At 37.5% G+C, this 24,699-nt stretch overlaps 1 protein-coding gene across 1 annotated transcript in view; it reads right to left on the bottom strand.

The window, feature by feature from the left end:
* The window catches only part of TMC1 (transmembrane channel like 1), a 148,210-nt gene that overhangs the window by 3,216 nt on the left and 120,295 nt on the right, over positions 1–24,699 (bottom strand). Inside the window, exons 14-18 of the mRNA XM_054658138.2 lie at positions 18,900–18,967; positions 14,032–14,271; positions 8,113–8,238; positions 4,575–4,653; positions 4,422–4,473 (exon numbers count right to left, since the gene is read on the bottom strand). Of these exons, the coding sequence (XP_054514113.1) occupies positions 4,422–4,473; positions 4,575–4,653; positions 8,113–8,238; positions 14,032–14,271; positions 18,900–18,967 (565 nt within the window). The remainder of the gene's footprint in view (positions 1–4,421; positions 4,474–4,574; positions 4,654–8,112; positions 8,239–14,031; positions 14,272–18,899; positions 18,968–24,699) is intronic.

Here is a 24,699-nt window from a genome sequence, read left to right as displayed (position 1 = left end):
CATCAATGATGAAATTTTAGAAGCTGGAAAGCAGACAGATTAATGATAATGACTTATCAATTCTAACAAACTGAAAAGCTAAGCCAGGGGAGGAAAAAGACAGTAAGCAACATAATTTACATATAAAATCTCTGAAACGTTCAGTAATTTGCAGCAACAGGTACCTCTGGAAGTAAGGAACCAATACAAAGAGGATGTTTTAGCTGTTTAAGAAGCAGTCAAGCTTGGTGGGGCAAAGGGGTGGGGGTTATTAAAAAACGAAGCAGCAGCAGTTAGAGTCTGAGATCGGCTTCACTTGGTACAAATGAATAATTGCTCCCCAACCCCCACTGCCTTTAATCTGGCAGAAGACTGGAATAATTTTTTCTAAAAAGAGTAAAACAGAGATGCTTCTGGGTTAGAAGACCACAAGGAGTGCCGCAGTAAAAAGAGGGGGCTAAGTGAGCATTTGTAGGTTGAAAGCTGAGCCCCACCCGTGTTGTTTTTCCCACTCAGGTGCTACAGATTTGCCAGGCAAATCTTTACTCTCTGGGCAGGAGTTCGGAAGTAATTTTTCTGAGGAATCTGATCAGCCTAAGAGGAGAAGCCTAAAAATACATGGGGGTTCAGCGGCAGGCCAGGCAGAGTCCCCCAATGAGGATCTGCCCAGAAGCCCCATCCATGTGCTTAAAGCTTCGAAACCCACCTTTGCATCCTACCCTGAAATATGAGCTGAGGGTCACAAAGCAGGGGAATTACCAAGCAGGGGAGAAAGGACAAAACAGCTTAGAGAAAACAGACTATCAAACGCAAAGAAACATCAAAAAGAGTTATTAATATTCTCATAAAGACAAAACAAGCCATTGCAGCCATTAAACAAAAACAGCATGCTGTTTAAAAAAGAAGAATTAAAGAACAAAACAGCTTGCAGAAACTAAAATTATGATAGCAAAAGTGAAAAGGCCAAGAGAAATGTTAAAATTTAAAGATAAGGAAATGTTCATAGGTAAAGCAAAGAGACAAAGGGAATTTAAGCATGAAAAATAAATTAGAAATTCCACGTGCAAAAAAAAAAAACAGAAAATGGATGGAAAGAATTTGTAAACAATTCAAGAAAATTCCCTTCAACCAAAGAGCAAAAGTCCATTGATGAGTACACAAGGAATAAAAATAGATCCATGCAAGATACACCATCATGAAATTCTGAACATGCAGATAAGGAGACTCTAGAAATTTCCAGATTGGAAAACCAAACAGATAATCAAAAATACAAGTTGCTCAAGAAAGACTAAGAATCACAATGGTTTTAAACTACTCAAGAGCAATTGTGGAATCTAAAAGGCAATGGGAAACCTCTGAAAAAATACTATTTTGAAGGGATATTATTTCTAATATAATTAGATGAGTATTTTTGACCCCCAAACTATCAGTCAAAAGGGAGAGTAAGAGAAGAACAATTTCAGATAGGCATGGTCTCAGAAAATTTGCCTCTCACATACCCTTTCTTACTGGCAAAATGTGAGCAAACCAAAAGAGAGGAAGTTGGGGAAAATGGAAAACACAGTATCCAAAACAGGATAAAGTGACAGAGATCCTGTTGAATGACAGTGAAGAAAAATGAAAGGATGACAGCTGTATCCCAGACACACACTAGTTGAAATTGGAGAAGTGCAGAAGATTCTGGGAAAGATTTCTCCAAGGAAATGAAATGGATAGATAACCCAATATGTCTGAATATATTGAGAGTATAACTCAATAAATAGCAGAGATTTGGAAATTAAATGCATCACTGAAACATATATAAAAAATAAGAAACTGTTTAAAAAGAGAAATTATGAATTATGAATCCTGAGAAAATTTTAAAGTATGCACGAGTATCATAGTTTACTACTTGGCTTAGCTGTGAAGACTGTGTGTCCATAATAATATATACTGGCCTAACCAAAATAATAATATAACTACATAGGTAGAATGCATAGAAAGACTGGGGCAAGAGTATAAAAATCGTTTAAATATTATCTATTAAAATTATTATATCCATTGTAGTTAATAATTTTAAGAGATAATACTTAAAACTAAAAAGTCAAGAAATTACAACAAAATTAGGTAATTTGGAGATAAATATCTAAAAATCAACTAACAAATTGAAAGTGTTTGTCTTAGGGTATTTGAGTGTAGGGGAGGAGAAGAGAGCAAAACTGGTGTAGGAGGCAGAAGAAGATGCTGTTTTTCATGATAAGCCTTATAGAATTATGAAATTCTAAATGAAACTCTAAATTATGCACACATGTAGTATTGATTTAAAAAATTAAAAATTTCATTAAAAACTAGTCTGATAACTGTACATCACTGTAATCATCTAATTCAGCACCCAGCATTCAACTTTACATTTATGCATGCTAGATAGAAAAGAGAGAGGAAAAAGAAAAAAGGCTAAGCATAAAGAAGGCAACAAAACCAAGTCTTGAACATTTGTTGTTTGGGGACACCCAGCATCCTTTTCTCCTTCTCTTAGGTAGGTGTGACCTCCCCAGTGCATTTCATGTGTCAGGAAAACAGACAAATCCCAGCTTCAATGATGGGTCCTGACCGACTTCAGTAACTTACCATACTCAGACACAGTGACTGGCACAAGGATGGATACATGACCCATATGGGGTCAATCTGAAAGGAGGAGAGGTTGAGGAATTTCTAGGAAAGAAGTTTTACAGTCTAAGGACATGGCATTGGAAGTTGCTGCATCCATTCCTGCTGCCATAAAGGTCAGCCAATGTGAAAGGAGTTTAGCTTCAGAGATTCACAGAGAGGTGGGCTCAGACCTGACCCTGTTCTAAACTTAGGATAAAAAGTGCCCTGAAGTCTGGGCACAGTGGTTCATGCTTGTAATCCCAACACTTTGGGAGGCCAAAAAGAGAAGATCACCTGAGCCCAAGAGTTTGAGAGCAGCCTGGGCAACTTAGCAAGACCTCACTTCTACAAAAAAATTAAAAATTAGCCAGGCATGGTGGTGTGCGCTGTCCCCACTACTCAGGAGGCTGAGGAGGAAGGATCACTTCAGCCTGGGAAGTTGGAGCTGCAGTGAGCCGAGATCATACCACTGCCCTCCAGCCTGGGCCACAGAGCCAGACCAGGTCTCAAAAAAGAAAAAAAATCCTTTGGGCATATACCCAAAGGATTATAAATCATGCTGCTATAAAGACACATGCACACATATGTTTATTGTGGCACTATTCACAATAGCAAAGACTTGGAACCAACCCAAATGTCCAACAATGATAGACTGGATTAAGAAAAGGTGGCACATATACACCATGGAATACTATGCAGCCAGAAAAAATGATGAGTTCATGTCCTTTGTAGGGACATAGATGAAGCTGGAAACCATCATTCTCAGCAAACTATCGCAAGGACAAAAAACCAAACACCGCATGTTCTTACTCATAGGTGGGAATTGAACAATGAGAACACTTGGACACAGGAAGGGGAACATCACATACCGGGGCCTGTCGTGCGGTGGGGGGAGTGGGGAGGGCTAGCATTAGGAGATATACCTAATGTATGATGAGTTAATGGGTGCAGCACACCAACATGGCACATGTATACATATGTAACTAAACTGCACGTTGTGCACATGTACCCTAGAACTTAAAGTATAATAAAAAATATATATATATAGAAAAAAGAAAGTGGCCTGAAGCCATACATACCATTTCCCTGCATTTGTGTGGTCGAATAAATTACTCTTTCTTAATTAAACCAATTTGAGTGTTTTATTACTTACAGTGGGGAAACAGTCCTACTAATGTAAAGAGTTTTAAAGTTAGGAGTGAGGACAAAGTTGGAAAAGCTTTTCACTAAAGTTCTTAGGTATCACCTTTCCGTGGGGAACTCAAAGCATATTATTAATTTTGGCAACTAGAAGTTGGCTTTACTCTAATATTTTAAAAAATAAAGAGGTTTTTAAAAAAAGAAAGTTTAATGGATTAGAAAGGGCTTCTGGCAATCAGTGGTGGAAAGCCCAGAGGACCCTCTTGGGATCTTCTTGCCATATCCTTCCTTGTATGAAAATAGTCAACATGGGCAGGAGAGCATCTGCATTTGTATCTGCTGTTTGTATATGACTATATGGGGGATTTCTTCATTTTCTGCGCATTTTCAAGGTCACTTTTAAAAATCACTACTGCCAAGTTTATATGCCCACATTTTCATTTCTCTTTTTTTCCTCCCACTAGAAAACAACCAAATACCCTGGATGTGATGCCTGAGAAGGGCTAAAAAGGTGGAAGGTAAGGATTGTGGAATGACTTGCTCACGGCAATAATGCCACTCACCATCCAATGGAGAAAAAGCAAAAAAAAAAAAAAAAAAAAAAAAAAAAGAAAGAAAGAAAGAAAAAGAAAAAGAAAAATTACAAACATTACAAACATAAACGTATCTCCCACCTGCTCGTGCAGCTGCCATTTTCTTGTTTCGCATTTTGTTCTCCAAAGCTTGCTACACAATAAAAAATAAGGGGAAAAAAGTAGATTTCTCAGTGTTTTCTACTACTTGACATTAATAAAGATAATATTTCTATGAAATAAATTGTATTATACCATTTTCATCTTCTTTTTTAGATCCAGATTCGCTGCCTTCTGGCCCTTGGCAGTAGCATTGAGATAATAGATGGCCAAACTAAATTAAAAAGAAAAAAAATACAGTGTAAGGTATATTTCAAGATACTTCTTAAATTTACATTAAGTAAATTATGAAATATCAGCATGGGAATGAACATTAAGCTATCTTCTACTCTAAATCTCTTGTCTTATAGATAAAAGCTGAGGTCCAGAGAGGTAAAGAGATACATTCAGGATGACATAGGGATGAAGCTGGGGTGAAGTTGGAAAGTTGGGGCCCAAGGCTCCTGACCCACAGCCTGTTCTGTCTGCTATTTCACACTGCCTAATATTAGCTTTTTCCTGGAAATGTATTCACATCAGTTTAAATTATAACTGAAAGTAGCATTTTAAATGGATGGCAATGGCATCCCAGAGAATGGAAAACCTACTGCAGCTTAGGGAACATGCCAAACAAAAAGGAAAACGACTTTCTGCCTTAAATTTCGTCCTTTGGCCTTTGCAGCTAAGAATGTAATCCTCATAGGCATAGATAATGAACATGGAATTTTTTCCGTAGAATGTATTGTTTGCATTTCTTTCTCCCTCAAAAAGAAAATGTTGTATAAAGGAATATTCTTGGATTTTAAATGACATTTACATTCTAGAAAGGGCAAATTCTAGCCAGACAATTCTGTAAAAATAAATATGCTTATCTTCACTTAAGGCAAAACGAACAAACAAACAAAGAAGAAATGCAGTAAAAAAGGTAACTTATATTACTCTTTGCTGCAAATAACTGGATATTGAACACATTTCCTCTACTCCCCAAAATGAAAGACAGTATCCTTTATGAGCCATCTGGTGCTAGCAACACAATTATTGATACGGTTTGGCTGAGTTTGTTTATCTCTTACATGAGTGATGGGAGTTTTACTAAAATTACATACATAAATGCATGCAGGGCAATATCTGGCATGAAATAGGTGCTCAATAAATGTTTGTGTGTGTGTGTGTTTGTGTGTGGTGTGTATTATAAGGATTTTCTTAGAAAAGTTCCTGGATTTGGAAGATGAACTCAAAGATTTCACAAGTCCTTTCAAGTTCTGGAATTCTCTATTTATCCACCATGATTTTCTGCCTTGTAATGCACATTAAATAAGTATTCCTCACAAATCTTTTTCTAGTCTCCAAAGGAATGAAACTGCCTGCAGAGAACTAACCTGAACTCTGCTTAGATACCTGAAAGCCATCCAGGTTGATTTAATATAATCCATTGGGGGAAATTCAACATACTAGTACAATTCTCTAATTAAAGGTAATAAAAAGCTAAGCCAATTGTATGGGCCCCAAAAATAGAAGATGAGATCTCAGAATTTGAAAAAATATACTCAGTAATAAGCTAAAATCTGGGTTTTAAATCAGAACCTCAGAGCCACAATCAACCTTTCAGTACATCTATTTGACATTTGCATGGGGCCAGCTTTCCTCCAGGCTGTCCAGATCAAAGCAAACTAGGTCCTGCAGGATGAAGATGACTGCCAGACTGTTTTGTATGGCCCATGAATTAAGAATGGTTTTTCTGTCTTTTAAACGGTTATTATTAGTAATTACTTAATTAAGATCCTCAATGTTGCCTCTTGGCCTAATTTGCCTCTGGCCCTCGAATTAGGAAAAGTGTGCTGACCCTGAGTCTATACCACCTCGGACAAGTGGCTTTCAGCCCATCTGAAATTCCCCCTGATTCTGATCCCTGTTTGGTGCTGCAAGTGAGTGTAGGAAATAAGGAGAAGATATGAGTTTCAATTCCACTTATTAGTCACTTGACTTGGGGCAGAATTTCAATGTGTTATTGATAGTATGATTAATGAAGCCAGCTTCTCAAAGCTGTTATGGGAATTAAATGAGTCAGTGTGTAAATAGTACCTGAAACAAAGGCAGTGTGAATTCCTTTTAAACACTCTTAGGACTGATTACTAAATCTTTGGATTAAGGCATTTGAACAATGCCACTCCTTCACTTAAAAATAAACATGTCTCCTAATAAAGTAAGAATATGGTAACGAAATCTGATATTTACATTGTGTGTGTGTGTGTGTGTGTGTGTGTGTGTTTTAAACAACACCTCATTCATACCACTAAAGGGCCTTGACTCTCAAAGGCCGCAGGATACTGATTAACATGCTCTCAGAAGCCACTGTATCATGGACATGTAGAGAAAGAAAATTGTTTCAAAGGCCATCTGGTGAAACATGCTGCATTCAGTAGGTCATTTTCTAATGCATCTGTGCCAGAGATTTACTATCAGATTCTTAATAGCACCCCATTATCAAGGTTATGTAATATATAATGGTAATCTGATTTACTGTTTAATTATCCCTACAGGTTATTAGCTCTCCCTCACAGAAAGCCTCGTGGTATAAAGAAGTGAGCACTGGATTTACTGTGAAAGGATCTGCTTCAGGTCTTTCTATGACCATTTTACTCTCTCTCTTGTCTAGGGAAAATCACTTTCTTTGTGTAAATCAATTTCTTAGATTATAAAATTGAAGAAGATAAACCTGCCCTCACTACTTTATGTGGCTTGTGATCATGACAATAACTGGGTCACAATCCCTGCTCATTTACTGCAAACCACTGGGAGTTTTCTCCCTGAGATTTCCTTGTTTTACCTTTATTTAAATGAACCAAATCCTTTGCATCAACTTTGTTCTTAAAGTGTCCCTGGGGCTGTTTAATATTTACCCCCTGACTGAGAGTCATGGCAGCTCCAGACATTCTATGTAGGAGGCACTCAGGGACTGAAAGGAAGAGATGGACGCTGCTTTTGGCTCTTCCACAGCAAATCTATACTTTTACTTAGAATCTAAGTTTATCTGTGATGGCCAAGAGTCAGAAGCCAATGAAAGTTATGTGAAAACAAAAGTCATCTGACAAGTTCCCCTTTGGAAATCACTTCTGACTTTGAAGGGACAGACTACAGGAACTTCCCAAGATCCTCTGGTCCTCTTATTCTATTATTGTGAACACACAGTTATTGACGGCCCTCTAACAACAAGGACAGTGAAATTTTTAAGACCCTTTAAGCCCTTGCCCCTAAAATATAGTCTATAGGGCCCCCAAGGGGAATATTAACTTAGAGGATCATTATTTCTGTATATTCATTGCCATCTGCTTTATGGAACGAGAGGTGGAGGCCGGGTTGTTGGGGGGAAGCTCAATGTACTGATTAGATTTAGCATTTAGCATTTATGTTTCCCTTGCTTTAGCTGTTTATGGATAATTATTGTGGTTACTTGGGAACAAATCTTATAATCCTGGGGAAGCAAAGACAGATGCAGATGGCTGTGAATTACATCCAATAGGATCAGAATATGGCTCATGAATTTTAGCCTCTCACCACCATGTAATCAGTGTTGAATTTGGATAGGTTACAGCAGAACCCTTAGGGAGAGTGAGAGAGCTGAAAAAGCTGAAATGTAAAAACAGCCAGGAAGAACATCACAAAGGCTCTTGCTATGAGGAGGAAAAGCACATACATCATCACCAAAATGACAGCAATGACCAGCCCAGGGTTCGAAAGCTGTCTCAAGATCTTCGCCATCCAGCTTGGGAAATCATGCTCCAGGGTCTCTCCAATGACTTCAAACATTCTATTTTTGCCACTGGGGGAATTAAAAAGGGGGAGATAAGTTTATTAAGAACATATGGAAAAACCATGGTTAAAGCAAGAAAACTGGAAATCTTTCTCAATTACTGCTTAGGTCCTCTTTCAGGGTAGGAAACTGATGTTTAGCTACAACTTGCTGACACTTTGACCTCATGTAGTCAATATATGGGTAAGATACGAGAAATATGATCCCAGTATAAACATATAGTCAAAGCAGTTAGGAAATTAACCACATATTTAGGAGAAGATTTTTAAAAACTGTATTTCTAAGATTTTGATTGAAATATATTTTGTAAATAGCTCATAAGTCTGCCTCTCAGTCAGCTGCTCTTGTAGGAGAACACTCTCTTTGAGCTAAGTAAATAGTGCATTCAATTTTTAATTAGCCTTGGAAATGAGAGCAAGGAATAGCCCAGTGGAATAAAATCCACATATAATCCAATATCTCTTTCCACGCAATAGCTTCCACCTCATTTTCCACCAGACTTCCTTCATCAGATATGTTAATAGGTAAGGTAACCACACCGAATCATGGGTTTTTTCCCTCTCAGTTTCTTCTCCTGGACAGGCCCTAATGAATACCAGCTTAGCTCCACTGCTCAGCTCCATGAAGGCAAGTATCAGCTCCTATAAACTAGAAAACTGAGAACAGGATGTCTTGACTTACTAAGGAATAGCTAGAATTGTACCATAATATTCAAAATATTCATTACATCATTATTTTCTCTGTATATGCACACTGATTTTACTATGAAAAGATGTAATTTTCAGAAGAGATTTGGGTTGGGTTTCACCAAATTGTATGCATCATCAGAATAAATGTTGGTGCAACATTTAATACAATGTTTAGTTTTGCTTTTGTATTTTAATCTTTAAGCATTTTCAACTACTAAATAACAATGACACGCAAGTCCCAGATTATGGTTTTTTTCTCCTGGTCTAACCAATACTATCTTCCAGCAGACATAGTGACTCCAAATATTTTGTCAGTAGTCATTGGACTACAGAGGTACAAGTTTTGCTTCACAAATTAAAGATCTACACCCTAATTTTCAAGACTTATGATACATAAGAGGGAATGAAGCTTACAAGCAATATAAGATTATAACTCCCTATTCCAATAAGTTTTATTTTTCATCATTCCATTCTAATTGTTCATACCCCCCAATGCAGCCCCAGCCAGATGGAATACAGGATAAGCAGATAAATTAAAAGTACCAAAAAAGATAAGACCATCTATCCTCCCTTCTCCAGCATCTCAGGTCATAGCTGATGAACGTAGTTAGAGTGGGGGCATTCAAATTTTATGAAATTATCCCTACCCACAAAGGCCTTCTCAGCATCCAGTGTGACCCAAAGCAAAGTTGCTAAGTCCCTGGGGATTCTTGTGTACCTTTTTCAGGTCAGGTCTTTTACCGAAGAAAGGAGTCCAGATATCTTAATTACGTACAAATTATGGAAGCATCTACATGTCCCTGGCAATGCCTTCTCCTGCCAGGTTAGCCAAAGTATGCTATCATACAATATTCTCAGAATTGTTTTCCAGTTGTCTGTGTCTATGCATAGTCCTGCTGTAGGCATAGCACCACTCTAGATTAGAACAGTTTATGAGGAGGCCTGTCTTCCCAGCTGGGTGATAAGTGCCACAGGACCAGAATCAATGCTTAATGCATGGACTTAACCCTGTGTCTCTTCTAGTGCTTAGTGCACAATAAGCAGTCATTATTCATTCATTCATTCAAATTATTGACCAGCACTTTACTGTGTCCTAGATCCACAGAGAGGAAACTTCTCTATCCCCAATCTCTAGAAGTCAGCTAAACTGTTAAGAAAAATAGATGCATAAAGCATGATTGCAAATGACCACTATAATAGCAGTCTCACAATATAATTTTAACTTTTAATACTAAAAAACCTGCACCTAGTATACTGATAGCAACAGGAGGCAGCCAAATGCCTAGGCAGATAGGGGCAGGTACCTGGTGAAATGCCACCTCCAAGCCAAAGACAGTTTAAAGCCTGAAAGCCAAGGTGCAAGTTAAATCCTCAGACCGGATTGAGAACTTGTCTCCCTGTTTGGCGCACTTTCCTCTGATTCATCCCCACCCTTCACCTATTTTACATATACCTACCCTTTCCTAATTGGGTTTCTACACTGTCGTGTCTACCTTTGAGTGACACCTTCACTTTAGCCTTTTTTGCATACTCACAAACCAGTCAGCACACACTACCATCCTGTGCCTATAAAGACCACAGACTCAGTTGGTAGAGGGGAGAGACGGCCTGACTTTGGGGAAGAGTCGGCCTGACTTTGGAGAAGAGACAACCTGACTTTGGGGAAGACGACCTGCCCTTCCTGGCCCCTCTCCAACTGCCCTCTCTGCTGAGAGCCAATTTCATTACTCAATAAAATTCTCCTCCTTCACCATCCTTCAATAATCCATGTGACCTCATTCTTCTTGGATGCTGGACAAGAGCTTGGGACCCACCGATTGTGGGTACCCAGGAAAGACTGTCACACTGGCCCTTTGCCCTCTCCAGTGGAGGGCAGCTGCCCCACATGATGAGGCAAGGGGCCAACTGAGCTGCTAAGACACTGCCATCCATCAGGCTGAGGATGGTGGAACTCAGGAAGCATTGTAACACCCCCTCTGGGGCTTTAGGGTCATAGGCACTTGGGCACCATTGCATTCTCCTCAAGGTGACACACCTGGTCTGGCCGCGGGCCCCACATGGAGCTTGCTCCTGTGTCAGTGCCCAGTGTGTCTCGCCAGATCCCGCACTCACTTGCCCACGTGCTTCCTCCCACAAGGGGTTAAGCACAGCAGGCCGAGTAGACAGGGTGCCCCTCTGTGAGTCCAGTGAAGAGACTGAGAAACATCCTGTGTCAGTACAAGCTCAGTTATGAAAAATTATGCATGAAAGGCAAACTAGAATATAAAATGCTAAAAAGTTGTTATTTCAGGTTTTCAAGATTATGGGCCATGTTTCTTTTCATGTAAAAATATTTCTACTATGTTTAGGTTTTCTAGCATAAACACATATTATCTTTGCAGTAAGATGAAAATATATGAAAAATAAAATTGTCATAATGTAAGCAGGGATGTATATAAAAACCTAGAGAACTATAAATTGTTCAGAATTATTGACATAGATGGGAGGAAACATCAGGTGTCAGGAAATGCTATAGAACAATTAGAATTGCCTTCATCTGGACATCTTTAAATTGTCAACTATTTATGATAAATCCACTTACTAGCCTATTGGAATAATTTCTTGGAAAATTTACCCCTCTCTAGCCAGGTCTTATAAAACCAGACAAGCTAGAATATCTCATCAAATTGCTTTACTGAATGGATAAATATACTATATCCATCTTACCTGAAAACTTCCCTACACTGGAGAGCAACTAGCCATCACTGTGATACCTCCAGTAACCTAGTTCAAATTTATATTTCCTAAATTCCTGCTTGCCCACGATCTAGATAGAGTCAGACAACCTTCACCAGGAAGGTTAAGCAAATCACCTAAAACTCGGGGTTCATAAAGATGACAAGCTATGAGGTACCCACTAATACAAGCATTCTCACCTCATTTCTAGAGCAGGACAATCCTTTCAAACTTTTAAGTCCAGACAAATAAACAATGCAAACATCCTTTGGCTCTAATGTGAGGAAACTGACATGAAAAAAAAAATCTAAATAGCATAGAGATACCCCTTCCCAGTACTCCATTGAAAATATTTAAAATTCCCTGATTTCTCACAAATCACCCTAAAGAACTGACTCAAGTAACCAAACACTACTTGTTCCCCAATAACCTATGGAAATTAAAAAATAAATAAATAATTTTAAAAATAAAAAATAAATTTCCCTGATTTCAAAATAGTGATTTACATGCCATAATTTTGCCTAAGTTTGCCAATTAGGAAAGCCAGAAGAGTTAGGGCTTAAGAAGCTGAAATTGTGCAACTATTGTTCATGTCTAAGACGTATTGTAAATCTGAATGCATCTGTGGAGATCCATGTTTATATTGTGTGGTTTCCCTTACAGGCAGCTAGGGTCCTTTGCTATGTTTTACTGAGAAGGATCAACTTCCAATTAATAGCTTAATGCACACCTAAACTTATCCTGGATAATAAGTAGTGTGAATAATTTGCAATTAACTAAAGCCTTTGAATGGCATATTCCTTGAACTTTGTACTCTGAGATTGGTTAGGAATTTATTGAGACGAATGTCTCATCAAGACTGTAATTTCATATTTAGTCTCCAGATGTCACTGTCTGCATTATTTATTTCAGCCCACTTGGAAACACACACACACACACACACACACACACACACACACACACACAACGGAATTAACAGAGCTTCTCAACATCAGTTCTCTGAGTAGACAGAGGTCCAGCTAGTTTAACTCAATCAGCTGGCTTAACATTTTCTTGTTTTCCAGCAAAGCAATAATTCAGACTACGGTTAAGAGTGAAAATGTCTCTTATATACTTAGTCTGTCAGCAATGAACCTTTTGACTTTAATTAAATAACTTGGGTCTGACAACATAAAGGAGGAATTATATGTGGGCATTACAGCATCATGCATATCATTCACATGGCTTTTTACAGTCTCATTTCCTTCACTGAAAAGGAGAAACAGCTCAAGTGCATGCTGGCCAGTGAATCAACATGCAGAGATTCTTGGGAGAACTTGTAGTAGATTCATTTCTAAGGCCCTTTAGGGAAAGAAACTTCATCCTCCAGATCCCAGGGACTTAGGTTTCTGATATGTGTCATAGAGAGAAGAAAGCTCTGTCATAGAGAACTGTAGAAATGTGTATCTCTAAATTGGATCAAGGAGCCGTTGTGACTCTCGATTCCTGACTTGAATGATAATTAGGAGAGAATATATATGTGGAACAGCCTTAATTTTTTTCACTAGCATGTGGTATTTTGGATAACAAATTGGGTGGCCCTCCTTATGCTCATTAGTATTTAGTAATAATTCTCTTTCCTAGGTAAAGTGTGGGGTATTCTCTCTCTCTCTCTCTTTTTAAGGTAGTAATGCACATGAGAAGTATTGATAGCTGACCATGTCTGGATGTGACGGCCCAGAGTCAGGCAAACTCACATCCAGACCAGTGTCATCAGACCTTGCTCTTAGCTATCCTCTAACATGGAAACAGCTCAGATTCACCATACATATTTTACCCAGGCAGAGCCTGGAAAAGTATAAAGTATTTTCTCTTTTATGATTCCCAAATGAGGAAATAGATAGAACTTGCCTAAGAATCTCCATGTCACCTATTAAACCTGAATACCCAACGGATCTCATTTCTTTTTTTTTTTTTTTCCTTTTTTTTTTTTTTTTTGAGACAGAGTTTCGCTCTTGTCCTCCAGGCTGGAGTGCAATGGCACCATCTCGGCTCACTGCAACCTCCGCCTCCTGAGCTCAAGTGATTCTCCTGCCTCAGCCTCTCAAGTAGCAGGGATTACAGGCACCCACCACCACATGCGACTAATTTTTTTTCTTTGTATTTTTAGTAGAGACGAGGTTTCACCGTGTTGGCCAGGCTTGTCTCGAACTCCTGACCTCAGGTAATCTGCCTGCCTCAGCCTCCCAAAGTGCTGGGATTACAGCCGTGAGCCACTGCGCTCAGCCGGGATCTCATTTCCACCAACCAAAAATGTCATTGTTTGGGGGAAAAAAAATAGCTTATACAATGAATGACCATTCCCACCTCCACCCCCGAAAGAACATGATGCCTGAGTCAAATTTCAAAAGCAAGAGACCTGAAGGGACCACAATCAAAAGATGGCGGGAGGGACACGATCATGTACAAGACAGGCATCGTGGACAGGAAGAGGATGAGCAGTAGCATGCCCAGGTAGAAGTTATTCGATCTGGAAGCTTTGAAGACCCTGGCCTCAGGAACATTGCAGCACATAACGGCCCAGCACTGGAAGTACATGGATGTATGGAGTCGAAGGATATTGATGCCTGGGAGGCTGGGAGCAAAGAAGGAGCCCATCCTAGAAAGAAAACAGAACTCTGCTCAGTTTTGAGTCTTTACTCCATGACAAAGTCACACTACACCTGTTTATTTGACATCATGCTTCTTTTCCAAAGGCAGAAAATACACTGCCACTTTCAACCACACAAACCCTTTTCATAAAGAAACTGCACTTATCTATTTCCAACTTCTAAACACATTTTGCCACTTTCCCCATTATTGTAGGAATTGCATATCATAATTATTTCATAGAAAGGATGCTGTAACTAACTATACCTACTATCATTAGTGAATTTAAACTACAACAGAGTAAACAATATTTACAATTGTTTTACTTCTTTCTTCTAATTCTAAAATAAACTTTCCCCAACACTTATATCATTGACTAATACACCTATAAATATAACTTGTTAAAAATAATTAACCCTTAAAGTCACTTCTTCTACTCAAAAAAACTGTACATTTGAATTAATCACTTCTGTCATGAATAATTAGTTTTTGCTTAATGACAGGAGGTCAAGGTTGCAGTGGGCCACGACTGTACAATTGAAAAAAGTTTTTTGCTTAATGAAAGAAAAAAATTAAAATAAATTTTCTCTTTCTGATGTTGATCATTTTCTCTTTGTAGGTGATATGGTGTTTTAAAGCCAATTGCAATGATGTGTTTGTGCCTCCTAAAATAGGGTTTTATTGAAAATTTATAACTAGCTTATAGGTTTTTGAGATGAAAATTCCACACATTTATTTAAATTTAGTTTATCTGTTTACTTTCTTACTTTAGCTTGTCTTGGGAATTCTCTGCTTTGTGCATCTGAGTTTTTATAAGTATTTTAAAATACTACTTTTAGGTGGGAACAACTTAGGTGTGGTCACTTTTACTTGATGGCTTAGTTGATTATTTCAACAAAATAAGTTTCACTCTTCTTGGATGAGAAAATTCATTAGCACCATAAATCAATACAAATAGCAATTTATTATTTCAAAATCAAAAAGAAGATATATGTGCACTTATTTTAAAAATGTAAGGGGAGCCCTGTCTTTTAAACTGTCCTATCTATAATGAAGCCCTCAACATTTATACCTAGGTTTAGCATTTTGTACTCCCTGAATAGTTGTTTACCAATCCAACGTAAATTTGGTTCATTATAGAGACATTTTTAATTTAGATGAAGAAATTAGTTTCCACTATAATTGAACTTTTGCCAACCCAAAGTTAACTCATTTATTTGAAAAGTGGAATATTGTCACAATTTCGGCTGTCTTGTTGACAAGATTTCAGACAATAGATACGAATGATATTTTACCATAATGAATTGAACAAAGACTTTGTAGGAAGTTAAACTATTTTTTTCTAATGAGAGGACAGATTTTAAAACAATACAGTATACTTTTGTTACAGGACAGCAAGAGAGAGGGAACGCCAAAAAAGTGAGCAAGTAAGCAAGTGATAGTCCCAGCTAATGGGTTAGAATTGCAAAGCACTAGATTATATTCCCCAATACCAATACTTGTTGATGTAATACACTTTGAGTCTTTCTAAAAATCAGGTGGTGACATCACTTGTTTTGGCCAATAAAGTATGAATAGAAATTAGGTCCTTACTGCGGGGTAGAAACTTTAAAACTCCTGTGTGGTTTTCCTTCTCTTCATTTTCTGCTAGTGTGACAGCAATGTTTCAGATGGATCCTATTCCATCAGTCTGGGTCTCTAAAGTGAAGGTAAGTTCTAAGAGCAAAGCTCTTCTTCCACCCCACATTGAACATGTTCTTTTTATGAGCTGCTACGATTTTGAGGTTGTTTCATTGCTGCATAACCTGATCAATTCTAAAATATAATTTTGCACATAATTCAAAATCGAGACTTGCCTAAAACCACATATATTTGTACCTATATACATGCACATTGTTTGTATGTATATGCTTATTATTTGTGTATACATCTATAAATAAATTTCAAAATTTCAAAATAAATATCACAAAGACATTTTAAACAAATAACTCAAGAGCCATAAGCTAGAAAAATAAGTCCTGGCATAATAATATCCGAATGTTAATGCTCATCCTATCTTTGCTCATGCATCACTAATCAGCTCGGCTCACTAAGTCCCTTACCCAGGCATGATCCCATCATCTGTCAGTAAAAATCATTGTAACACTTTAGCCTTATAAAATTCTTTTCTTCCTGGAAGATCAAAGAAAATGAAAGCTTCTTTTATTTAACTCTCCTTATTACTTCAGCGACATGTACATGTCAGGTAAATTATTCACATCTGATCAACTGAGAAAGTGAAGAAAAAAAGGTGATAAACCTGGCCGGAGAGTACCCAGTGAAGCAGTGTTGGAGCAATGTCCAAAACTCATTTTCTCTCTCACTGTGTGTTCTCTGCCATTTCTCAATATCCTGCTATGATAAAGATATTCTGTGCTTTCATCATTTAAAAATATTAGCACAGAAACTATCGTGTATTTCAAAAAATAAGTGCGTAAATAAAGGTTACTAATCATTCAACCAAATCATAGCAAAATGGATTTTATCTATAAATGTTGATGTTAACAACATCTGCGTAAATAACCTCCACTACTCAGCGATTCCTAAAGGAGTAATTCAATATCTCCAGTCACAAGCCAATGGAATTGAATAAAAAATCCCCGTACATTTTTAATTGTTTCTGTAGAAAATGGTTAAGCTCAGGCATTATATCCTCATGCTTCATAAAATAATGGAACGATTGTGTGTGAGGACCTTTGTGCAGAGTCAGCCTACTAATTTTACATTACACCTGCCCCACACCTCCCTCTACATGACATCCCCCTCCCTCATCAGCCTCCTAGGGTTAGGAAAAGAATATTTGTGCCAAGCATTGACGTGAAGGTGAATAATAGAATAATGGTCAGTTTGCTTCTGGAACTTTGGAAAGTGTGTGAATATCTTTGTATGCTCAAAAAACTCAATATTCTCTTCAAATTAGCCAGAAGCAAGCTTGACCACTGTCTGAAGAATTAATAAACAGAAAAAGACAGTGCAGAGATTTTGATAATGGATCTGCCCACGAGAGAACTGGAAAAACATGTTAGATATTTAAGAATTTCAATATGAACAATAGTGGACTAACATAGTTGCAAAATCAGTAGTGAAACCAAGCAGGACAGCCATTATAACAGCTTTTCTGACAATAAAAGCAAATTTCTAGACCAATCTGTTGTCTCAACTCTGAAAGAACACAATCGACATGCAGCATATGTCTGCGTGAATGGTACCCATGAGGCCTAAAGGATTTATGACACTTTGTGTAAAAGCCACTGATAGAACAGTGGTTTCTCATTACTCCCATAGCCGTGTTAGCCATTTTCTGCCATGACAGCAAATTGAACTCCAGGAAATGAAAGCTCAGAACCCACAGAAGCTGCTCCCTTTACTTCTGTGTCAGTAGACGTTCCTCGGGCCACCTTGACTTTCCTCCCTGCTTGGAAAATGTAGGATGCATTTCCTTCCTTGGTGAGTCTGGACATGTGAGTCATACTTGGAAAATTTAGAAAGGAAGGGAATAAAAATTAGATTTTTAAACCTACCTGACAAAGGAGGAAACAATATTTTTATAATATCTTTTCCATATTGATTCACCTAGTCAGGCACAGGAATTTAACAGTCATCCCATGGCAGGACGATGGAGCCCTGGAGAGTTGTCTTTGTGTGACAGAAGCAAGACAGTTTTAGCATTTGCAGAGGGGTCCGGTGTCTGTCAGCACCCAAAGGTTTAATAATTCAGGACAGCTCTATTGGTACAATATATGAAACTTGTTCAAAAACTGAGTCTATACCGGCACTTGTGAATAGGACAATGGTATGGTTGGTAGCATAATATTGTCTTAGGCACATGTCCCCAGGATAAAGTAGCCTTATTGTAACTGCTTGTAGGCTGGAAATCTGAAGTGAGAGATTTCCAAGACACATGGTCCCCAGATGAATCGGATGTCGTGATTCAGTTTTTAAACTCAAAAACGATTTCTACTGTATCGACTCATCTTAACCTGTCAAGTTTACAGTGAGAATGCTCTAATTTGATAAAAGATATGACAACCCTTCACACATCAAAAAAAATAATTCTGATGTGCCATGGCCCTATAAAACAAGTTACAAAATGAAGATCATATTTTAACTCGACCTTCCTAAAACATGCGTTTCATCTCGATAAACTATTGGATTTGATAAGGTATTATTTTTAAAAGTAGCTATAAGTTACATTTTAAATATATTTAGTAGTGACAACAAAATAAACTCGGTCTCTCGGAAAGGCCTTATGTTAATTTATTTCATACTTATCATGTGGTAATGTAATTATTAATGTTTTAATATTAGATCCTGGTGTCACAAAATATAAAAATATAGTCTTCAAATAAATCTGCTAACCAGAACACAGACTCCCATTATTTGATGAAGAAGTGCTTTGCAAAACAGAAAGACACCTTTGATGACTGACATTTAAGATATGAAAGAAAAGGAAACTATATACAGGCATCCACTTCGCAAAAGTAAATATGGAGTTAGACACCGATTGTGTTCTCCTCTAACACCAGGATTCAATGCTGTATGCAAAAATAACCTGGGAGGCTTTTCTGTAAGTGATAAGCTGTCCAACAGCTGGCCTACCAGATCATGCCTTGGTTGAAGATCAGAGCGAGGACGTTGCCACTGATGTCGAATTCGGTGTATGAAGGCTAGAGGAGACACAATGTTCATTGGATTAGCATCTCACATGGTCAAAACTGAAAGGCAAATGGTTCTGCATAGGCATGGCTAGGGTTTCAATTACTTCCCTTCAGCAACAATAGCAGAATAATCACTAGGATAAGTAACCAGATATAAATAAAACAAAGAAAGCACCTTTTTTTTTAAAAAAAACACAGTGAGACTCATTTTTAAATGCTGTCATCCGATGCTATGAAACTACAGCAAGACAGGCTCCCTTATACACTGCTGGTGACAGTAAAAACTGTAGCAACCTTTCAGAAAAACAATTTGACAGTACATATTAAAAGCTTTAAAAATCTTATTCTTTTTGATTCTGTAAGAAAACTTCTAGAATCTGTCTTAATAAAATTATCTGATGTGATGATAAACTTTAACAAGCAATGATGAAACCATCTAAGTGTTGAACATTAGTTATGTATATACAGTATATTTATACTATGATATATTGCAATGAATTACAATCATTTTGAAAGAACATTTATGTACATGAGGAAAACTGTGCTCTAATGTTAAACAAAAAATATAAAGCCACACATTAATCAACGATATGAAACTATGCACAAAGACTGGAAAATAATCAGCAAGATAGTCATACTTTATATGTGGGTGATGAACTATAGTTTTCCTTTTCTTTTTCAAGTTTTGCATATTAAAAATTTTTTCAATGAAAATGTGAATTAACTTTAACATAAAGTAAATACAGCAAAAGAAATATAAAAAAAGCTTAAGAAGTTACTCAATTCAATGTCCAGTCTCCATGTCTTGCATATTAACCTTCATGCTCAGGGCAGCAACACTAGGCTGTTTTTTGTGCAGAGGAGCCACAAAAAAACAATAGAATGGAAGTGGGAAACTGTGATAGGGTGGCCCATCTAAAGGCTTCCTGGTGATGCATTAGGCATCCTAACAGGAGATTCTAACAATGGAGTAAATGCTAATTAGCAAGGGCAATAAAACTGGCTCTTATTTAATTTGGGATAGAGAATCAGAGGAGACTGACCAACTGGTAATAAGGGAATAAGAATGCAGTAAATACGAAATGAGAGGGCCAAGAAGACCACGAAAAAGACACCAAGACATTGGCAGGTTCCTAGCACTGCTCAGATCTTATTATCTCCAGGTGTGCTTCAGACCACACATATCCCCATAACAGCTCCCTCCCCAACACACACACACACACACACACACACACACACACACACACACACACAAAGATGATCCAAGAGAGCCTCTGTTCCTCCCAAACCCAAGAACTCAAAAATATATTTGTAAAAAGATAGAATTGGTTCCTGATTTGGAACTCCAACAAAACCATTCTCAATTTTCAAATGCTTGGCCTCAAGAGTCTCATGAATCCAGGCCTCAACTTCATCACTTTCCTAAAAGGCAGTATTACTCTCCTATTCAACTGAAACATAGGGACAATCTCCCTTGTAACAGATTCAGGGAAAGAACAGCAAGTATGGCATAACAGGAATGGTTAACCCTCAAGGTAAAATGATAGGATGATACATAATGAAATAATAAAGAGTCCTGTGTATTAAACAGAACAAAGATGACCTGGATAACTGCAGTATCACTCTAGATACTGTTGAAGGACAGCTACAAAGTGTTTCGTTAGTTTGCCGACTTTCTAGAAGGGCAATGTTCACAACAGGCAAAAAGGATTGGTTGACAGTTTTTGTGATGAAATCAGCAATGAAAAAAAAATGTGTCCTTCATGGAGAAAAATGAACTGCTTCTTATCTGGAGAACATTAACTCTGAGTCTTTTTCCTTCTGGGGGAGTGCCCTGCTCTGGATGATCTTCAGCACTTTTCCCCTGGAGCCCTGTGTGATCACAGAACACATCTGAAAAATGCTCACTCGGTTGGCCCGTACCCATCTGTTGCCTTGGAACAGCCTTTCTCTGTCTCTGTTAAAAAATCAAATCTTAAGCCTTCGCCTCCTTAGAATGGTATCATGAGGTGGCCCACCAAACTACTGAACGTGGAGAAAACTCAACGTTTTAAATGCCTGTTTTCTTCACTCTCTCACAAGCACATAGAGCTCCTGAGGGTCATTAGAGATGAGACATTTTATAACTAGTTGACTAGAAAAGCATAAAGGACACCCTAGGGTCCCTAGCTTCCTGCTGTGTTTGCAGCAGGGACAGCTGGAGGAACAACCCGCTTGATCTATAAATTGGCCTGATGCACAGAAAGGATACAGGGTGGCCATACTGGACCAAGTGGATTTGTAGAACAGACATTTGACTGGGATTCAAACCTGCATTTTAGACTTCACTCTACCATTTCTTAGCTAGGTAAGCTGGGCAGGTCACTTATCTCATTAGGCTTAGTTTCCTGACACATAAATCAAAAATGAACTAGACCAAAGGTCAGCATACTATGGCCCATGTGCCAAATCTGGACTGCCACCTGTTTTAACAAATAAATTTTTATTGGAATACAGCTATATTCATTCATTTATATATTATCTATGACTGGTACCAAAACAACAGCATTTAGCAGTTATAATAGAGACACTATGGCTTGCAAAAGCTAAAATACTTACTATCTAGCCCTTTACAGCAAAAGTTTGCCAACTTCTGAGCTAGTTCATTTCTAAGATCCCTTTCTAGTCTAAAAATACGTTATTGGTTGAAAATTAGAACCAGTTATGAAAGAATTGCTTCTCTGTAAACACCTTAGAAATGGAATTTAACTTATGCAATAAACACAGAAGCTCTCACTTTAAAACTAAAACAAAAGAGAAGGCAGAAAAACTACGCATATGTAGTATAAAAGTCAGTGCTCATTGTTTTAGAGGTAGGCTTTTATAAACATTAGGTTATATTATATTTTAAATTTTTAAAGCAATACTTTAATAAATATAAATCAATTTGCAATATATTTTGTTTGTCTCTAAAACAGAAAAAGCTCAAAGGTAAAAAACGGTTAGGGAAAACAAAAAAAAAAAACAGATTCTCTTGAACTTTGAGATCATAAAATTATTTGAATGAGCTAAGTGTAATAAACTCACTAATGACTGCTCATTCCTGGTAAGATTGTTGGGTGCCAGCATCAGAAAAGCCCATGTGGATTTGGGCTAAAGTCCATCATAGTTGAGGGATTGGAAATGATGTTGTTTAATTTTTGGACCTTTGCTTGTGATGTGCTAAGTCAGTCATCCACCCAGAGGGAAGACATATGGTGCTCACTCGACAAAGAAAAAGCCTGGGAAGATCCCTTCTCTCTCTGCAAGTTTCATTATTTGAGGCAGATTGCCAACCTGTGGATAATATGAAATGCAATTCAGGATCTCAGAGAGAATTAATTCTATTGTGGAATGAGTTGCCTGACCTTCTGCACATAAATCCCATTTCTCACAGCTGGAATCACTCTGCTTAGAGCTGCAAGCTAGTCTGGGCTGTGGCTCCAGAGCAGTGGCTTTTGAGTGTGGTCCTCAGACGAGAGTCAGCAGCATCACCTGGGAACTTGTCAGAAAAGCACATTCTCGGGCCTGGCCTCAGATCTACTGAATCAGAAATTCTGTTTTCACAGGTCCTCAGGGGATTCTGATGTATGCTCAAATTCCAGAAGCACTGATCTAGGACAAACTCTAGCCTCGTCTGCTAGGATGATTGAGCACTTGAGGCTTTGTACTTCAACCCTAGTTGAGAATAGGATCCTGTTAACTGCAGACAGATCCTGTCCACATATTCAAGGAACACTTAAAATACAGTCTGCATTGTCCCTGTTCCCATGTTCTCAACCCCTTATGGGATGCTGATGATTTCTTCCTGATTCTTTATCATTCTACCTTCCCGAACTGATATATAATATCTCCACGTTCCCAGCTAGAGAACAGTTGATCTTCTAATTCTGTATCCCAGTTCATTTGCTAACTCCATTCTACCACAGGTAGCCTGCCTAAGCCTATGAGCACTTTGAGTTCCAAAAGCCATAGGTTTAGTGTATGAATTATTCAAGTTTTGGCAGAATTTTTAAAATTTCTAGAGTCAAGCATTACGGTGTAAATTCAACATGATGGAAACTTGGTTGATGGCTTTGAAGGTGATGAGACTCGAGTTTCAGGCCTAACTCTACCACTAACCATTAATGTGTCTTTGAGCAATTATTTAACATCCTCTAAGCCTCAGTTTACTGTAAAGTAGAAACAATAATACCACCTCACAGCATTGCTGGTATGATCACATGGAATAATACATGTAAAGTATTTTGTAGAGTTTCTGATACAAAATAAGCAGTACATTGAGATGTGACATAATACAATATAATATGATTGGGAATCCACTAAGGTAGTCAGTCAATTATATGCCTCTTATTTATGGATAATCCTGAGCATCCTTCATCAGACTTTAAAGAAGTCTCCCATTGCTGTTCGGCTCTCACTTACGAGTGAGCAATGATCACCTTAAAAATACAACTGTGAACACCATGCTGAGTTTATTGAACATTCCCTTACCCCATCATGCCCTGAGTCTAATTCTATTTCTTCTTGAATATTCTTTACTTGCTTTGCTGGTAAATAGTAAGAATGGTGTCAATGAAAACTGAAGTGAAGATAAAGATATTCTGCATTGAACTGCCAAAGAAAACCCAAAGTTTACAAGAGGGTACACTTTGTATTAAATTAGAGCAGTTAAAATCCTTCCTAGGGACAAACTATTCTACTCCTCATGAACTCTTCTGAAACACTGAGAACTGTGCTCAGAGAAGCCTTTGGAGATATTAACTTACATTACATTAACTTACATTGGTCTGGTAATCTGCTCCAAGCCAGTAATTTTTCCACCTTAGTTAATCTTCATAGGTTTGTTGTGATAACATTATGACCATAAATTTGTGTCTTGAAAAATATTCACAATCCCTTTTAACTCAGCTTACTCAGATAGAGCCAGTACAGAAATCAATACATTTAACATAACATTTTCGTCCAGAAGTGTACTTCATTGTCCTTATTATTCTCTGGCTACATAAACTTAGGAACCTCATTTCAATTCACAGATGCAATTTTTCATATGTTAAATACATGCATTACAACTGGTTGTGTCAAAATCCACCTAACTTTAGCATTCTATAGATCTCTGAATCTAATGCTGAAATCTGCAGAGTCTCTACAGAGGCTGTTGTAATAAAAGTGAATAGACTTTTTTAAAGCCCTCTACTGTGACTGAGCAATTCAACTCAGAGAAATTTATCATAAGAAAATAATTTGTACATCCACTATGATTTATCTATGAAGATACTTATGTACATGGATATAATTAAATGTCATCACAACACTTATTATCGTAAGAATAATTAGACAGTTCAACTTAAAGCAAATTAAAAACTAATTAGATTAATTATACTACATTTGCATACAGAATATTATACAACCATTTAAAAGGTATGTTACAAAACAACAGTTAATAGCATTGGGAAATGATCAGTGTTAGGTAAAACAAATAAAAGCAAGTAACCAGTCTACTCTACTACCTGTTTACACACATATATACGTATACAAAAGTATATATATGTATATTTATAAAAATCTGTTACTATATATAAATATGTAGTACTTGTTATCTAACACTATTTGATTCAACAATCCAAATAATTAATCTCATTAGTGGCAGAGATTACCTATGATTTTTACTTTCATATTAGCTTTGTTATATTTTCCAAATTTTCTACAATAAACTGGCATTA

Source organism: Pan troglodytes, chromosome 11, assembly GCF_028858775.2.
Source record: "Pan troglodytes isolate AG18354 chromosome 11, NHGRI_mPanTro3-v2.0_pri, whole genome shotgun sequence".
Taxonomy (NCBI): Eukaryota; Metazoa; Chordata; class Mammalia; order Primates; family Hominidae; genus Pan; species Pan troglodytes.
This window is presented reverse-complemented; position numbering and strand designations above follow the sequence as displayed.